Source organism: Cervus elaphus, chromosome 32, assembly GCF_910594005.1.
Source record: "Cervus elaphus chromosome 32, mCerEla1.1, whole genome shotgun sequence".
Classification (NCBI taxonomy): domain Eukaryota; kingdom Metazoa; phylum Chordata; class Mammalia; order Artiodactyla; family Cervidae; genus Cervus; species Cervus elaphus.
Genome location: NC_057846.1, coordinates 14,698,807 through 14,716,893, shown reverse-complemented (window position 1 = coordinate 14,716,893; position 18,087 = coordinate 14,698,807). Strand labels below are relative to the sequence as shown.

Genomic DNA, 18,087 nt, shown 5'->3' with positions numbered 1-18,087 from the left:
ACAATATCTGACAGTGGAAAATTTAATGGGAAGTGCTGGAGAAGGAAGGTAATATTTCTGAGTTACAAGCATTATTTCGTATCATTTTAACTCTAAAGGTGCTACTGAGAAAGAACCATCCTATTTTGCAAGTAGGGAAACTGAGGCTTAGAAGAGTTAAGTATTTGCTGCAGATCTCAGAGAATCAGGGTTCTAACACAAGTCCCGTGTCCTACACATGTCCAACACAAGTCCTACACGTGTCCCTCTGCAGTTAGTAGTCTGAATGGGCGTATCTTTAACTTGTCCCCTTAGTGGAAACCTTGCACCAAAATCAGGCTCTAGCTTTCCTGAGCCATCAAGCCCTTTGAGAATCTGGGGGCGCCTACAAACCCCTTCTTAGAAAAATGACACGAGTTATTTTATCCAAAGATTGAATAACAGGACCCTGGGGGTTAAATGACAATGCCATTCTGAGTGCAAGTATCAGCTTGCGATATCGTAATAAAAATATCTGTAATTGCTGTTCGTGAGAAAGCCAGAGACATTGACAACTGTTGTTTGTGACCTATTCAAAGCTAAAAGAAAGGCTGTATTTCAGTTAGACTTTTGCAAAAAAGAAAGACATCTTTTCCTGTCAAAGTTTGTGGACCCCATGAGTTCCGTCCGTGAACTTTGGGTTAAGAACCCCCGCTCTGGAGGTAAGCTGGGGGCCAGCCCATGCACAGGAGGGATGTCTTTAAAGGTCTAATCAGGTCTCTTGACACAATTCACTCTATAGACCTCAGCTATCCAAGAATTAAAATCATAAAATCCCCTGAAATCTGGTCTTGCACGATTACATGGACACTGGCTTTACGGGTAGATGAGGTTCACTGGGTCAGTGCTGAACTGGCCACTGCTGCCTGGGAGGAATCTGGTGCCCTTGGGCATGGACAGACCCTCACAGAGGTTCCAGGTCTCCCCCCACCCCCCCGCCCTGTGCACACCCTGGCCAGTGAGCAAGGACACTGCCAACCCCAAAACGTTAAGTTTCAGCTATTGAAGGAAGTACCCTGGAGGATTTACGGAGCCACGGAATTGAAACAGAAAAAACCTTGGGAGTTAATGCAGCCCTTGAATCTGGCAGACAAGGACTCTGGGGTTAATTGAAAAGAAGTGATTTGCCCAAGTCCAGCACTGAGTGGGACTGATTCAACTGATCCTGGATAATATGTTACAAAATGATAGGATTTGAGCAAATTCTGACCTAATAAAGGAGAAGTTAATACATGCCACTCTCAACTCCCTCTTAAATTCTGATTTTTCTATGGATTCTAATTTAGTGGACAATTAATCAGCCTAGTTATACATTAAATTTACTTTGAATACTGGAGTGGATATTTTGCTTAAAAGATTAAATGTCAGTGCTCAGAAACTGACTTTCCTAACACAAATTGAATAAAGCGTGATGTTCCTATCCAGCTGTTTTAAGATCAAAGTTTTGCATACTTGGCTAAATGGTTCAAAAATCAAGTAATACCAATGAAACTATTTTCCCTATGAAAAGGCAGAGTTTACAAGAGCAAGACTTCTTCCTCTTTGTTTGTAATAACAAAAATAAACCAAAGTCCTGACATATTTGCAGTATTTTTATTCCTAAAGGAAAAAACAGGAACTTTCATTGTACTTTAAAGCTATTGCCCCAGATATTTACCAGCTTCGCGCTGTGAATCAGTTTCAGACACAGGAGACCTACAGGCTCTCTCTAGGAAATACTCAATTAGGGTGGTGCCTCTGAAATACCCAGGGGTCCTGTAACTGATCGGTTTTTCCCAGAGGGCTTCTGCAGCATATAGTCCCGGTTGGACAGTACACATCAAGCCCGGATTTTTCCTGTGGCCTGGTTGGTGACCCCCCTACAGGAAGATAACGGACAAGCCGGGAGGGCGGAGCCGCCGGCTGCACATGTCTGCCTGCTCTTATCAACTTATCATATAAGGAAAGGAAAGTGATTGATTCGGACCCTGACACCACAGAATCAGGGGCAGAGAGACAAAGCAGCGCTGACGCGGGTCTGGAAGGCGAATGCAGCCCTCGCGGGGAGCAGGGCTCTTCTCCCGACTGTGATCTGACAGTCTGCTGCGAGGCCAGAGAGGAGACGGCAGCAGAGACCAAGGTCGCAGCTGGGAAAGGAGGAACAGGAGGCTTTCCTTGATGGACCTTGAGCCTCTGCCCCCGAGCCCTGCGTCTGAGAGGGCAGCTTAGCGCCGGGAGTCTCATGCGCCTGGAAGTTTGCTGAGCGGGTGGTTTATTACCGACAGACAGAAAGAATGTGGCAGCTTGTTTTCTTGACTCTGAGCTGTGATCTGGCCGTAGCCACAGCCCACAGCGGCTCTCGGAAGGGCATGGACATCGCCGCCGGGAAGAAGCAGTATCAGGTTCAGCACGGAGCCTGCAGCTACACGTTCCTCCTGCCGGAGACGGACCACTGCCGCTCGCCCCCCAGCGCCTACGTGCCCAACGCCGTGCAGAGGGACGCGCCCCTTGACTACGACGACTCAGTGCAGAGGCTGCAGGTGCTGGAGAACATCATGGAGAACAACACACAGTGGCTCATGAAGGTAAGGGGGCGCCTCTCCCGGGCACAGCAACACCGGCTCAGGTTTCACCGCCAGCTCGGGCGGGAGGGCAGGAGGGGGTGGTCAGAGCAGGGAGGTGGTGGCTGACACCTCTGAATGAACAGCCACTTGCTGTCTCCTGTGCTGCCCTGCAAAGGGACCGGGGCTGAACAGGGACACGGTTTACTGGGAGACAGTGCCGGGACCAGTGGAGACGTCTCTAAGGTCAGGAATCTTTATGAACAGAGGAAGTGCTCTTCTCTGCACAGCGTATGGGCTATGTTGTTTGTGCAAGCAGTTTAAACTCCGTGACACCCATTACCAGAGACCTTATAAGCAGCCGGTCACAGGCACGGGAGGGAAGCTGTGAGCAACACAGCGCCGGAGCCAGGAAAAACGTGACAATCACGTTAATTACGGATACATAACGGATGGAGTAAAGTGCTTTACCAATTTCCTGAATTTATTTACTAAAATAGATCGGGGCTCTGGGTAAACGAGAGGAAATTAAATAAAGCAGACCTTCCACTTCTCAGAACCTCGGGGGTTTGATGCCGAGGGCTTGTCATGTCGGTGGGGGTGAGTTTTGCCGGCGCGCCAGCGGAGTCAGTGCTGCGGCCCCTTCAGTCCCTCCGCCGGCTCTGAGGCTGACCCCACGCGGGGCGGGCGTGCAGGGCACCCGGCTGCCGTCACCCTGGGACGAGGCGGTCACGTCCTCGGGGCTCCCACGAGCCCGCTGCTTCAGGCTTTTCACAGTGAATTTGACTCAGGCAGGACACTGAAAGCTCAGTTTTGCTTTCACAAGCCATCGTTTTCATACGTGAAGCTGTTTATACAAACCCCAAACCACCCTGAAGTTCTTGTTGTGGGCTGTGTATATTCTAAAGGGGGCTTAGACAAATTGCACAAATAGATTCCTCACTATCACAGTGACATCACATCACGGCACTTGCACAGCAGAGAACAACGGTTTCAAGCCAGATGGGAACTTTAACAACAAGCCGCTTTCCCCCATTCAACACTCTGCCCGAGTCTTTCCTTTCACCGTAAACCTTCTGTTAGGACACCTTATCTTAATCTCAGAATAGATCTTGGCTCCTAATCTGTGTTTCTCATTAGCTCTCCTACCTTCAGAGAGGAAATGACCAAGTTATTGCTTTGGTCCTGAGCCGAGATGAATGAAAGCCCTCCGCGCTGCATTCACTGTTAACAAGAGGGGTCGCTTCAAATCAAAGAACAGAAAACAACAGAAACGTATCAGAAAGACTTGCCCTGTAATATGAGACTCATTAGTCCTGTCTGTGAGCATGATCCCTTCTGGGCAAATTCTCTTTCCTAAGAAGTTCCCTGTGGTGCTTTAAAAAAAAAAAAATCTAAAATTCACAGATGTGCAAATAGTGATGTTAAACTTAGAAAGTATGCAGCCATACAGGTTCGCATGTTTGGAAGGCAAACTTCTATCCTCAACATCTGCTCGCGGGCTTCCCGTTGCTTCCTGAGTTGCTCTGCCGCCCGCCGCTCGGTTAACGCCACGGCTGCTGGACGCGGCTTGGGATGGGAGACGCGCTGTTCAGTCAACAGTCTAATCTGCCCAACTGGAGAGTTGTTTCTTAGGATACACGGTCAAGAAACATAAAAGAGTGTCTTGCCAAATTCAGGACGGCTAAATTATGTTTGCTTAACGAAGCCCACGTTAGGTATACCTGGAACTCCACACACAGAGCTCCTGTTTCTCTCTTAGATAAACAATCCCCTGCTCCTCCCTCTCTTTAGAGAAGGAGAAGGACCAGGAATCCTACGGGAGTGACCAACATTTTTTCCTTTCCAGGTTCAATGAGCAAATATTTGAACAGTAGCACAATGGTGTCTCTAAATTCTTTCTTTAGCCGGCGAGCTCAGTGTCACTGAGAATGACTTCATGTTGATCTTTTCGGGGCTCACACCTGCTCTCTCAGCCTCTCTGGGCTATCTGCACGTGAGCAAGTCAGGGTGTGTGCTCGCTTGCTTTACTGGCTCCTGGTTTTGGAATGAGAGCAAACACACCAACACGAAACCCGCTTACAGTGATTGAATGTAACCTCGCTGCTTGTTTTTTACTTCTGGGTTTTGCCACCTGTGATAATAAACACTGCGTTTCTCATAAGGGAGAACATAATATGCAATGGGATGACAGATAAGCCACAATGATCAACAATCGAACCCCTATTGATAGATTATGACAGAAGGAAAAAGCTCCATGCTGGGTTCTGCATATTTCCTTTTCTTTAGGGCAGTTTTTTTTCTTTTTATGATTCCACACTTCCTTTCTCTCCCTGAATGAGAGAGAGAGGAGGGGGGAAAAACCCCACAAAAACCTTTTAAGGTTTTAAGAAAACTTGCTGAGAAGGAAAATTAGACCAAGAGCCTGGTGGATCTCAGGGTAGATGAACACCATTTCGCCTTCTCTGTGGCTAGTAGCCCCTCGGAAGCTTGGACTAAGAAAGCAGTTTTGCACATCATCAAGAGATGCCACTCTGCCCCTCGAGCCGGCCAGGCAGAGGAAGCGGCGGACGCCTGAATGAGCGCAGGGCAGCATGAATGAGCAGCACAGGGAAGGAGCCCTTGCTGGTCAGTGGGGAAGAAAGGACAAGATCAATCGTGATGGTTAGGGACCAAATACACCCAGCGATCCAGAGAACACCACGTGGGGTCACATCCCCTTGGTAATCCTGCAGCTATTCTAAACCTCTGCCTCAGGGACAGTAAATGCACTTTATAAAATCTGACAAATAACTTAGCGGAGAGCACTGTATATTGCTAGGAGACTGATTTTTTTTTTTTTTTTTGTCCTCGATCAGAAGAAACAAGGAAAGGAAATAAACATTTCATACTGATGAATACTTGAAAAGCTATAAACAACTGCAAAGTCTATTATGCTTGCAAACAATGTTTTGAAAAATAAAGCTAATGCCTCTTAAGTGCATGCAAACATTTCCTTGTAATCTTACTTTTTTTTTTTTTTTTAAATGACAGAAGCACAGGCTGGGAACTGTAAACCTCAATGGAGATCCTTTTCTTTCTTTACAACCAAGGATGCTATATCCTTTCAACAGAGTATGAGAACTATTCGTTAGCTGAAAAACAGGGAGCAGTAATTCTGCTCCGAAGAACAAAACTATGGTTAAGGGGAAAAACTGATGGTGAGAGGCTCATGTATGTGTGTTCTTGTGTGGCTACAAAAGCTGCCAGGGACTGACTCTGTGTGCGAGTGTGTGTGATCTTGTGTGCCTACAAAACACTCCTTCGCTGTATATCTAAACAAACAAACAAGTAAACAAATGAGAGGTTCGTTCATTAAAGGAAAGAAAGCAAGCCCCGTGCACTGTACATCCAAACAAACAAGCAAGAAGCAAACGCGAGCTTGGCTCATTACAGGAAAGAAAGCAAGCCCCACGCAGCCATAGCCAAGGCTCTGGTGCAGCGTGGGGACAGAACCACCCTCCCCACCGCCTGCACTGCCCCGTCCCCGAGTCATGAAACGTGACTGTGTCCACTGCTGGAAGCAACTGCCGTGCCTTCAGACAACCTGACTAAACCTTCTAGGCAAGACTGTAAGGAGATGATTACTATTGCTATTTAATTACATATTAATATCATCATAATAAGGAAGGAAGAGATGATGGAAGTTTCACTGTGGTAGGAGAAGTACAACAGATTTAAGGCTGGAAAAGGCAAGTTGAGTATAGTGTTTACTGTATGATGCATAGTACAATATGTGCTTACCCACATGTATTACAAAAAAATACGCACTTAGTGTACGGATAGTTTGCATTACATACAGTATAGACATAACATCCATTTTCCATGGGCAAGTGGCCTCTGACATCCTGGATTAACGATGCCTGTGTCCCCTGGGGGGAAGATGCAGTCTTGCCCACAGAATCTCCAAGCAGGAAGTGGACCTGTGCACACACCTTCCATCATATCTGACACTAGACAACCAGCTAGTCTCCATGCTGTGTTTTGAAAATTGGTTGATCCAATATGGTCCTTTACTGTTTATAACCCAGGAGTCTATCTGTAAGCCAGTTTCTGCACTGCATACAACCTGAAGAGGATACTGGTCACCTTATAAACAGTGATCAGATGCTCAACCTGGTCCACAGGACTTATTTTACTCCATAAAGTAACTGAAACTTTGTATGTGTGTAATTCAAGAACAACAGTGCCAATCAACCCTCTCGTCATATGTATCACTTAAGAATAAAACAAAACCATGAGAGTAATATATGGGCCATGTAAAATTACAAAGTCAAACCTTTAAAACTGTAGAAAGTAGGATGCAAATTCTGCTTCCTCTTAAACTTCAGTCCCTTTCTGTAAGATGAACACTGAGAGATGTTTTTTTATCATTTACACGCTCAGTCGTGTACAGCTCTTTGTGATCCCACAGACTATAGCTGCCCAGGCTCCTCTGTCCCTGGAATTCTCCAGGCAAGGATACTGGAGTAGGTTTCTGTGCCCTCCTCCAGGGGATCTTCCCAACCCAGGGATCGAACCCAGGTCTCCTGCATTGCAGGTGGATTTTTTTTTCCCCCAGCCTAAGGCACAAGGGAAGCTAGCCCTTTTTTGTGACAATTTAATATCAAAATGAATACATTTCCTTCCTCGTAAAATATGAATGGTGGTATTATACAGTGATCAGAACCTCTTTTTCTTTTTTTGTGGGGGGGGGCTCAGAGTGACATGAGAAGAGGCTGAAAGATTTTATTTAGGGGAAAATTTGGAAGACGAAGGTAAAAGAGAATCTGGATTTAAGGGGTGTGTGCAATATATAAGGGAGGAAGGAGAGTTGGGGTTGGAGAGGGGAGAGAAGAGAATAGGGTGACGGGGCCCGTCAGCACAGGGAACGGCCGTCAGTGGGACGGCGGCTCACTCGGTCCCACCTCCTGGACCCCAAAGGACCCCAGGCCCGGGCAGCTTCGGAGGTTCTGGGCTGAGGCCGAGAGGGCGATGCGATGAGTCATGAACACTCACGGACTGTTTCCAGATCAGATGCTCATAATTTGCAGAGCATCCCTATTACTTACTGATAATGACGACCCACCAAACTAGCCTTTGCCTCCTATAAATATATAATTATAATTATACAAACATATGCACTTGGTGTAAGTATGTACGTGTGTATTAGTTGCTCAGTTTTGTCCTACTCTTTGCCACCCCATGGACTGCAGCCCGTCAGGCTCCTCTGTCCATGGAATCCTCCAGGCAAGAATACTGGAGTGGGTTGCCGTGCCCTTCTCCAGGGGATCTTCCTGACCCAGGGATCAAACTCGGCTCCCCTGCATTGCAGGCAGATTCTTTACTGTCTGAGCCATCCATATAACTGTGTATAAAAAGTATATATTACATAACATACATAGCTATACCTATAAAATAATTTACATTTCTAATTAAAAATAAAAACAAGCCATATGTATGTCCTAAATACTGTAAATTGTGTAGTACTGTAGTATGTATTATCGGGAAAAAAATCTTGAGTATAAGTGGATCAGTTCCCTGGGTGCTACTAGTGGTAGAGAATCTGCCTGCCAATGCAGGAGACGCAAGAGACATGGGTTCGATTCCTGCGTAGGGAAGATCCCCTGGAGGAGGAAATGGCAACCCACTCCAGGATCCTTGCTGGAAAATTCCATGGACAGAGGAGCCTGGTGGGCTACAGTTCATGGGGTCACAAAGAGTTGGACACAACTGAATGACTAAGCACGCACATAACAGGGAGTTCAAATTCATGTTGTTCAAGGGTCCACTGTAAGTGTGTATGTGTATACGTATTTTTTTCCCCTCTATTTTCATTACATCTTTGTTTGACTTGAAGGAATCTGATAAGATTTTTCTTCTCAATTATTCTAGAACTCTTCTGGTAGAAAGAGAGCCACTCAACTTTGCAGGGACGTTTCCCACAGAAGCAATGGTTGTAATACAGTAACAGAGGTGGCACTGAGTAAATTCAAAGCGCTTTGCACACCTTACCTCAGTGTGTCCCGGAGACACCTCTAGGACACAGATGTAGTAGACACAACACCACCTATTTTTAACCATTCATAAACACGGTCAGCGAATGTCAGTGTGGGCTGCAGTGCAGGAGTCTCGCCTGGGTCACCCAGAGAGGAAAAACACACACGGAGAAGCACGCACATCCCTCCTCTGACAGAAGCAGACTTCTCCGTGGGCCTGCAAAGAGCAGAAGATCGCCGGGAGGGGAGTGTGGGTGAATATGAACACAGGGCTGTTTCTCAGCTCACTCACACAAATGAGTCTCCTTTGGGGTGTTTCCGGTTCTGGGGTTTAGGGCAGGCATCACTAAAGTTCATTTATTTGTTCAAGAAATATTCACTGAAGGCCCACGTGTGCCCAGCGGTGCTCGAGGTGCTTGGGGGTGAACCAGTGGGGTGAAGACCAGGACTGGGGTCTGCCCTGGTGGGGACACAGTGCATGACACCCCCACGTTCTTGCTGGAACTCACAGTCAGAAGGTGGTAAGTGCCACAGAGAACTCTGAGTGAAAGGAGACAGATAGTCCGGGTGCATGAAGTGAGGTATGTTGCGGGGTGGGAGGGGGCAGGGAACGGTGCCGGACAGTGTGGTCACCCCACTGGAGCCTCTTTTATAAAACGAAAACCCGTTGAAACTGCTTCTGAACGGTCACTTCTCCTGATCACCACAGTAACAGGTGGCTGTGGGAAGTAACACACATGGAGCATGCACTAGACACATTATGGACAGCACTCAGAGACAAGCGCCTTCCTCCTGAGCACATACATACACGCCTCCATGGAGATGACGACTTAAAACACGCCGTGCACACTGCAGTATTATACACCTACACCTATCAGATAACTTGTCATTCTTTTTTATTAAAAATAAAAAAGGAAGTGGGTCTGAGAGGCTAAGTAAGCTGCTTGACATCCCAGGTCAGTAAGAGAGGCAAGTCCCACCACCTGTGAGTCCTTGGGACGAGCACAGGTGTTCCGGGGTACACCCTGGCACCCGAAAACCAGGGCACGCCAGCAGTCTTGCAATATGAAGGCTACAGTGTGGGCAACCTGGTTACCAGGCAACATTTGCGGTCTGTCCTGTGTGGGGATGGTACCAAAGCTGCTAAGCAGGAAAAAAAAGGCAATTGGGAATGTCATGTGTCTACAGTACTCACATGAAATCCCGCCCTCTAGTTCAGAAGAGTGAAAACAAATTATATGATAACCAGGAGAAAGTATGGACATTCTTACAGATCATGCATAAAATAACCCTCTTCTGGACACTGAGTGAGGGGGACAGCTTGAATTTCACAGTACCACTTGAAAGTCCAGGCAAATAAAATTCAGCCCCAGAAGAGTAACATGTGACTTGCCCTGTCCTCCAGTGATTTTAAGAAATGACTAGGGTGTATCTCCTATCTAGCATTCTATAGACAGATATAACCAAAAATAACTTGATGTCATACTATTCACATTTAAAATGAGAAATTAATGTCAAGCTCAGTGATTTGATGAAAACAAAAGCAGTAAAAAAAAAATTATGGGTAATGTTAAGAGTTTCAATGCTGATCAGGATTAAAATGATTTTCTTGTATGGTTTGAGAATAAAAGGATGAATGTTCCTCAGCCACCTGAACTGACAGTCAGGTATGCTAGCTGTCTGTCTTTATTTAAATCAGTATTTCAATTAGATATCTGCCCATGATATCACCTTTCTTTCGTATCCTAAACTTGGCAAGCACTGCTGACTAAAGACAGGAAATCCACTAGAAATCTCTGAGAAGTGGGCCTAATCCCTTTACCATCATCACCTCCTTCAACCAGCTAAAACCATTATCTATGCAACTCAGTTCAGTTCAGTTCAGTCGCTCAGTCGTGTCCAGCTCTTTGCGTGAATTGCAGCACGCCAGGCTTCCCTGTCCATCACTGACTCCCGGAGTTTACTCAAACTCATGCCCATCCAGTCGGTGATGCCATCTAGCCATCTCATCCTCTGTCGCCCCCTTATCCTCCTGCCCCCAATCCCTCCCAGCATCAGGGTCTTTTCCAGTGAGTCAACTCTTCACATGAGGTGGCCAAAGTATTGGAGTTTCAGCTTTAGCATCAGTCTTTCCAATGAACACCCAGGACTGATCTCCTTTAGGATGGACTGCTTGGATCTCCTTGCAGTCCAAGGGACTCTCAAGAGTCTTCTCCAACACCATAGTTCAAAAGCATCAATTCTTCGGCGCTCAGCTTTCTGCACAGTCCAACTCTCACATCCATAAATGACCACTGGAAAAACCATAGCCTTGACCAGATGAACCTTTGTTGGCAAAGTAATGTCTCTGCTTTTTAATATGCTATCTAGGTTGGTCATAACTTTCCTGCCAAGGAGTAAGCGTCTTTTAATTTCATGGCTGCAGTCACCATCCGCAGTGATTTTGCAGCTCAACTAGAACCTAATTAAAACCTCTATAGGAACCTGCCTGGGGGTGCCTGGGCTGGTAATTGCTTTCCTCCAACATCAGCCTCATTCCTTCCTTTGAGCCATCTTTTAACCCTCAAGAACTCCTTTCAAAATCTTTCTATTAACCTGACAACACTACCAAGCTTTCACTTCCAATGTTTAATACATAATAAACTAAAAATCTAATAATAACAAAACTAATAATGTAATTATTAATACATAATAAACAAATAAAAAAGACCCTGATGCTGGGAAAGATTGAGGGCAGGAGAAGGGGACGACAGAGGATGAGATGGTTGGATGGCATCATCGACTCAATGGACATGGGTTTGGGTAGAGTCTGGGAGTTGGTGATGGACAGGGAGGCCTGGCATGCTGTGGTTCATGGGGTCGCAAAGAGTCAGACACGACTGAGCGACTGAACTGAACTGAAACTAACAATCAAGAAAACCAAGTGTATACATTAAGAATATAAGCTGTCATTTTGAATCATGTGTGTGATTTTATATCTTTTCATGAACAGAGTGATTTTTAAGGGAAGAGGTATTCAGATGCGGAGGTCTTGGGAAATATAACACTCTAACCCATTGACAGAGTTTCCTAGAGTTTCCCATTGTTTGTGTGTGCTGAGTATTCACAACAGTTAGTGGTCTTTTAGGTAGAGAATATTAATCAAGTCTTAAAAGGAAGCCAGTGTTCAACCTCTCCATTTCTTGATTTTGTTACATTCTGTCTAGACCATATAAACAATCACATATTAAGTCTTCTTGCAGTGAGAGGGACGATTCCACTGGGGTAACTTAATCTACTGATTAACCTGGTGACAAAACCTGCCACCTATATGAGTCTTCAGTATTCCAGGACATACACATTAGCACCTTCATTGTGATTGTTTCAGCAAATTCTGGATGAAGGTTAAAACTGAATTGTGAGTTAGCTTCTGTATGTCACTCATTAACATTTAGTTTATGGGCTGAACATGCTTCCCATGGGAGGTTTCCACTTTAGCTGCCAAAAGCACTCTTTGGTGGTTGGGTTCAACAGCAAAGTTGTCTAATGTCATGAACCTATGGGAAGGAGGCTACACTCATCAATAGAACCTGCTGAGTTGCTGTGACTTGATAAAGACAGTCTGACAGCCTTTCTGTACCAGGAGCTCCCCGCCCCAGAGGAGCCTCTGAGGCCCTCAAGACCACCACCCTGATGGAAAAAATGTAGAGGTGAAAAGAACTTGAGATCATTTCAGGGGTTTTGTTTAGGCCCAAGACAGCCTCAGGAACTGAGCCAAACTAGAGCAAAGGGAGGGGGCTTCTCTGGTGGCTCAGCAGCAATGAGGGAGACCTTAGGTTTGAGTCTTGGGTTGGGAAGATTCCCTGGAGGAGGGCATGGCAGCCCACTGCAGTATTCTTGCCTGGAAAATCCCATGGACAGAGGAGCCTGGCGGGCTGCAGTCCAGACGGTCTCAAAGAACCGGACACAACTAAAGCAACTGAGTGCGCATGCAGAGCAAAGGGATGTGTTCCCATTCTCTAGACTTTGGGATAAAGGCATTCCACACCAAAAGAAAAGATTTCCTAGAAACATCTGGTCAGACTCAAAGAAAAACAAATCTAAAAGAAACCGTGTTTACACATGAGGTCCATGCTATCACTGTTAACAAGCGTGCCTTTGGGTGTGCTTGTTATTTTCTTGCATTTTAGTGTCTGCATTAAACATGCAGATAACTATTGGGCTGGCCAAAACAGTATACAACCCAGGACAGCTGGTTGGGTTAATGGGTGCAACCTGAAGCTACAGAGTACAAGTTTTTCATTTCATTTGTTCCTTCTTATTTGTAGTAAGTGATCTTAAAAAAAAAGACCTAATTTTTTTTAGAGCAGTTTTTGGTTTGCAGCAAAACTGAGCAGAAGGTACAGAGACTCCCCATAAGCTCCCTACTGTTACCCTGCTCACATGCACAGTCTCCCCACTTATCAGTGACCGCCACTCAAGAGCACATTTGTTATAGTCAGTGAACCGTGGACACCTCCTCAGCACCCGGAGTCCATAGTTTATATTAGGGCTCACTCTTGGTGATGTCGGCCATATGTATAACGACACCGTACCCACTATTACAGAGTACTTCCTCTGCACTAAAAATCCTCCATGCTCTGCCTACTCATCTCCACTCCCTCCAACCCCTGGCAACCATGAATCTTTTTACTGACTCCATACTTTAGTCTTTTCCAGAATGTGACAAGTTGGAATCACACAGTATGTAGCCTTTTCAAACTGCCTTCTTTCATTTAGTGAACGACTTCTTTTTCTAGCATGATTAACTGTACACTTTTTCAGTGACTCTCTTATCTTGACTATTCAACTAACTTAAGTAGCTGAACACCCACAGTGCATCTTCAGAAACATAAGCGTTCCTTACCTACAGGAGGGACCTCAGGGGATTACTGTGTTTCAAATAAGATGATGAATGCCAAAGTATGCTGGAAAGTGTAAGATGTCATAGTACTTCAGGGACTATCATTATAATTAATTTTAATAATGATACCAGAAAGACACTTATCAAGATCTGTACTACCTCTCATATTAAAGATTACAATTCACTCAGTCTCATCAGGTTAAACAATCTGACTTCATACCTTAAGGCACATCTTTACTCTGTAAGACAATGAACTTTCTGTCAACACGGACAGTGATAGTTCTAAGTGCGCTCGTAAAAGGTCCTGACTCTATCAGGGGGCTGACAGCCTCTCTGTAGAAATGCTGGGCTCCAAAACCGTGCAGGGCGTCTTCTCCTAGACCACCTCCTTCTGTCCCATCGTGCTCACAGGTGAGCCATGAGCCCATGCAAAGCCAGGTCTCATTGTTAAACTTCAGCTTTCGGTAAGCTAAGAACTGTGTTACTCTTCTGCATGTTATATTTTTATAGAAGAGGGTGGCAGGAACTAAATGAGTATTAAGAAGCAGGCATTCTGGGGTTAACTAGTGAACCCACACATCTTGGTAGAAAAGACTCAAAATTCCAAAGATGTATTGTTTCCTCTGGGCTCCTGCAAGCATTTTCTCTGCCATTAGATTTGTGGAATCAACAAGATATTTATCAACTCTTGATTATTCGCTAGATAATTATAAATATTAGCCTGAAGATAATTCAAGAATTCCTTCGAGTTTTATTAACTACTATCTAGTCTTTGGAATCTTGAAAAATTATTATATACAGATGTAGCTTAAAATTTCTCTAAGCCAAGTGATCTTCTTAATGGGAAATGCTGGTACAAAAATGCTGCTGGAGAGAAGATATTTTGCTGAGTAACACAAAACAATCAAATTCCGACCACAGGCCAATTATCTATGTTTAACATTTGGTTTTTTGTGTATGAAATTCCTTATTATTTTTAGCTACTAAGGAATATGTTCTTAAATTTCCTAAAATAAACTCATCCAGTCTTAATTCAATAATGTATCAGTAACAGGAATTCCTAACCTGAACTAGCTGTAACTTAATTGCAATAGTGAAATGCTCTTAAAGCAGTGATGGTTGGGATAACCATGTAACAAATTCAAGAATCAAAGTTAATCAGAACACCATCCCCTCAAAAAACAAGTGTTCATTTTGTGATGTAATTAATTGGCCGTATTTTCAAGTACGGCTCCATCTTGGCTTATGACAAGCATGATAAACCTATATGTACTTTCCCTCTAATTAGGTAATGTTTATTTAACATGTATCATTTATTCATTGCTGCCTGACTAGCCTGCCCTATGCCACCTAGGTTTTACAGCTGTCCTTGAATAGCCTGCTACTTTCCTTTCCCTTCTTCACCTGAAATACCACTACCATTAAAAGAAATGGTCCTTGGACGAGGAGGGAAAAAGGATAAAAATATCTTGTGAATAAACAACTCTCTACTTAATGTGGACCTTTTCTCTATCCATTTCAGTTTTATGCTATTCAAAATCCTAAAGGGAGAACACAGATCCGCCACTTCCTCACCTCTTCCCCAACAAGGGGGCTTTCAACCTCACTTTGACGCCAGCATACTTAGCTGGTTTGCTCAAAAAGTCTACAGAGTTCTTGCAGAAAGGATATTGTTCATATGACAGCAGTCACGAGAGGCAGACCCAGAGAGGCTCCCCCACGTCGTTCCTGTGAGGTTGTTAAAGGAACGTGACTGAGGCAGGCTGCTGCAGGCTGGCAGGACGGTACCTGGCGTTCACCAGGTGCACACGACCTGTGACAACTGCATGTTTGCTCTCGGGATAGCCTATTGCAGGGAGATGTTCTGTTCTTCCTTTTACGAGTGGACCAGGAGAGCTACCTGACTTCACGGTGATCCCGACACCTGCTGCTCTGATGCTATACACCAACGATCATGCCCCAAGCACGTCCAGCACCAGGAGTAAGAACAAGTGTGGGATCCAGTGAGAAGACAACCATCCTGGGGAAGGCTGAGAAGTGTTAGCGTGCAGAGATATAAGGATGCCGAGCAGGGATCTACACCAAGGTCTGCCCTGTATCTGAGCCCTGTCCCACCTCCTCGCAGCTTCCCTTTCTCACTCAGCCCTGGAACCTAGGAGGATCAGCAGGAGAGCAAACCTGGGTAATTGAAACTTCCATATGTCGGTGACGCTGCCTGAGTGTAAACAGCAGCTGCCGTCCGTTGGTGTCACAACACACACACGTGTCTAACACCAAGATGGCAGCTGCTGCATCTGCAGACAGTGGCACACACTTGGCTCTGTTTGCAGACAGAGGGAGGGACTCATGAATAAACAAGTGAAGGTGTAAAACTGAAATGTGACCCTTCCCAAAACAGCCCTGTAGGAGTAAGGGGTGGGCAAAGTAAGAAGCTGTGAAGAGCAGGAACTCAGTCCATTCACACATACACCTCTGCTCCCCCAAATGCAAGACTGGATCAGGGAAGTCCTTGCTTTTCATTTATTCCGACGCTTGCTTAGACACGCCTCTGACTCTTGAGCTATCTCGGTTTTATGGAGTCCAGCACTTATGTTTTTAGGTGTGACTTAGAATAGAATGACCAAGTCTGAAGCAAGCGTATAACCTGATGGTGACATATATACATAGCTGTGTGAGAACACAGTAGGCAGTGGTTTTCCCAGTGGTCACGTGTGGATGTGAGAGCTGGACCGTAAAGAAAGCTGAGCGCCCAAGAATCGATGCTTCTGACTGTGGTGTTGGAGAAGACTCTTGAGAGTTCCTTGGACTGCAGGGAGATACAACCAGTCCATCCTATAAGAAGTCAATCCTGAATATTCATGGGAAGGACTGATGCTGAAGCTGAAGCTCCAATACTTTGGCCACCTGATGCAAAGAACTGACTCACTGGAAAAGACCCTGGTGGTGGGAAAGACTGAGGGCAGGAAGAGAAGGCGACAACAGAGGATGAGATGGTTGGATGGCATCACTGACTCAATGGACATGAGTCTGAGCAAGCTCCAGGAGACGGTGAAGGACAAGGAAGCCTGGCTGCAGTCATAGGGTGTTACAAACAGTCGGGCACGACTTAGTGACTGAACAACAATACAAAGCTGTGTAATGACCACCAGGTGGTGCCCTCCTGCCCCTCCCACTTGGCATCCCCCCAGCCCCCATCTCCAGGCTGGTCTCCATTCTGCCTTTTGCCACTATAGGTTAATTTTACTTTTGCTAACTTTTGTACTTCACCTAGTTGGAATACAGTATATATTCTTTGTTGGTCTTTTTTTTTTTAATTTCTGTGATTCATTCATGTTTTTTAATGTATCAAAATTTGCCCTATTCCATCACTGTGCAGTATTCCACTATATGAGCCTGACACCAGTAATGTGCCTACTGTACTACTGTAGATGGACACTTGTCTTCCTTATGGATGTCAACACTTAACTGGACAGACCTCGAATTGGGTACTGTATTATCTTTCTTGTATCTTTGGAATCTATACAGTTGAACTGACTTAAAGCTTCCTTGAATGATTTTCAGGACTAATCTACCATCTAATAGAATCTACTCTACAGAAAATACATTGCAGAGTGGTCTTGGTGTTGTTCCTGAGGTGCCCAGGACGGACTTCTGAGGAATACTTTAAGGACTGGTCAAACATAATATATATTAAACTGAGGTTTCAATGGGAGGCTAACATGGAGATAATGAAATAACTATAGCAGACAACTAGGAAAGAAGGAGCTGTGTAAACATTCAATGGAAGAGAAAATCTGGGTATAAAACACAGGTCTGACTGATATGACTCATCACCTCTTCTGGCCTTACCTTCACCTCTCCCCTGACAACACCTTTTTCAGCATCAGAGAGGGACAGTTCTAAACAAAACAGTTTCCAGGTTGGTGCTTGCTTCTGGGAGCACCAGGATTTTTCCTTTCCAAATTTCTCTAGGTGGTACATGAGTGCTAAGTCGCCTCAGTTGTGTCTGACTCTGTGCGAACCTATGAATTGCAGGCCATCAGGTTCCTCTGTCCATGGGATTCTTTAGTCAAGAATACTGAAGTGGGTTGCCGTGCTCTCCTCCAGGAGATCTTCCTGATCCAGAGATTGAACCCACATCTCTTACATCTACCTGCACTGGCAGGGGGATTCTTTACACTGGCACCACCTGGGAAGCCCTTTCTAGATGGTATTATGCTTCAAATATATGATACGGTCATCATTGTGAAAACCCATTAGTTACACTTTCTGCACCATGGTGCCTATCAGCTCCTCTCTGGGTATGGGTAGACTGATTTTGCTTTTTGAGCAGTTATGGGGACCACGGAGACCATAGCAATGGGGCCATCAAAAACCCAGAGCTGCTTCCCTGAGGTTGGCCAGAGAAGAGCAAGTGGCCATGGGGGAGAAGGACTGAGATGAGGGTTCATGCCCTAGTGCTGAGTTTACCACTGTCATTTCCAGGATGTCTCCAAGGCTAACATGGACTTTCCCCACAAAGCCAATCACACTCCAGAAGACCAATGGTTTAGAGGTTCAGGAACAATTAAAAGAGGTCTGCACATACCACCTGAAAGTGTTGGGATGCAGGATAGGCAACTTCAAAAAA

General features: G+C 45.3%; 2 protein-coding genes across 10 annotated transcripts in view; one reads left to right on the top strand and one right to left on the bottom strand.

Annotated features, from left to right (window-relative positions):
• MCPH1 (microcephalin 1) overlaps positions 1 to 18,087 on the bottom strand; it is a 220,330-nt gene that overhangs the window by 68,273 nt on the left and 133,970 nt on the right. Inside the window, exon 13 of one of the 9 annotated variants that reach the window (XR_006339295.1) lies at positions 8,592 to 8,792. The exons of the other annotated variants lie outside the window; for them this stretch is intronic. The gene's annotated coding sequence lies outside the window, so the exon portion shown is untranslated. The remainder of the gene's footprint in view (positions 1 to 8,591; positions 8,793 to 18,087) is intronic. 9 annotated transcript variants of the gene reach the window in all.
• Positions 1,742 to 18,087, top strand: part of ANGPT2 (angiopoietin 2) — a 57,002-nt gene continuing 40,656 nt past the window's right edge. The window contains exon 1 of the mRNA XM_043893816.1: positions 1,742 to 2,582. Coding sequence (XP_043749751.1) covers positions 2,292 to 2,582 — 291 coding nt within the window. The 5' untranslated portion in view covers positions 1,742 to 2,291. The remainder of the gene's footprint in view (positions 2,583 to 18,087) is intronic.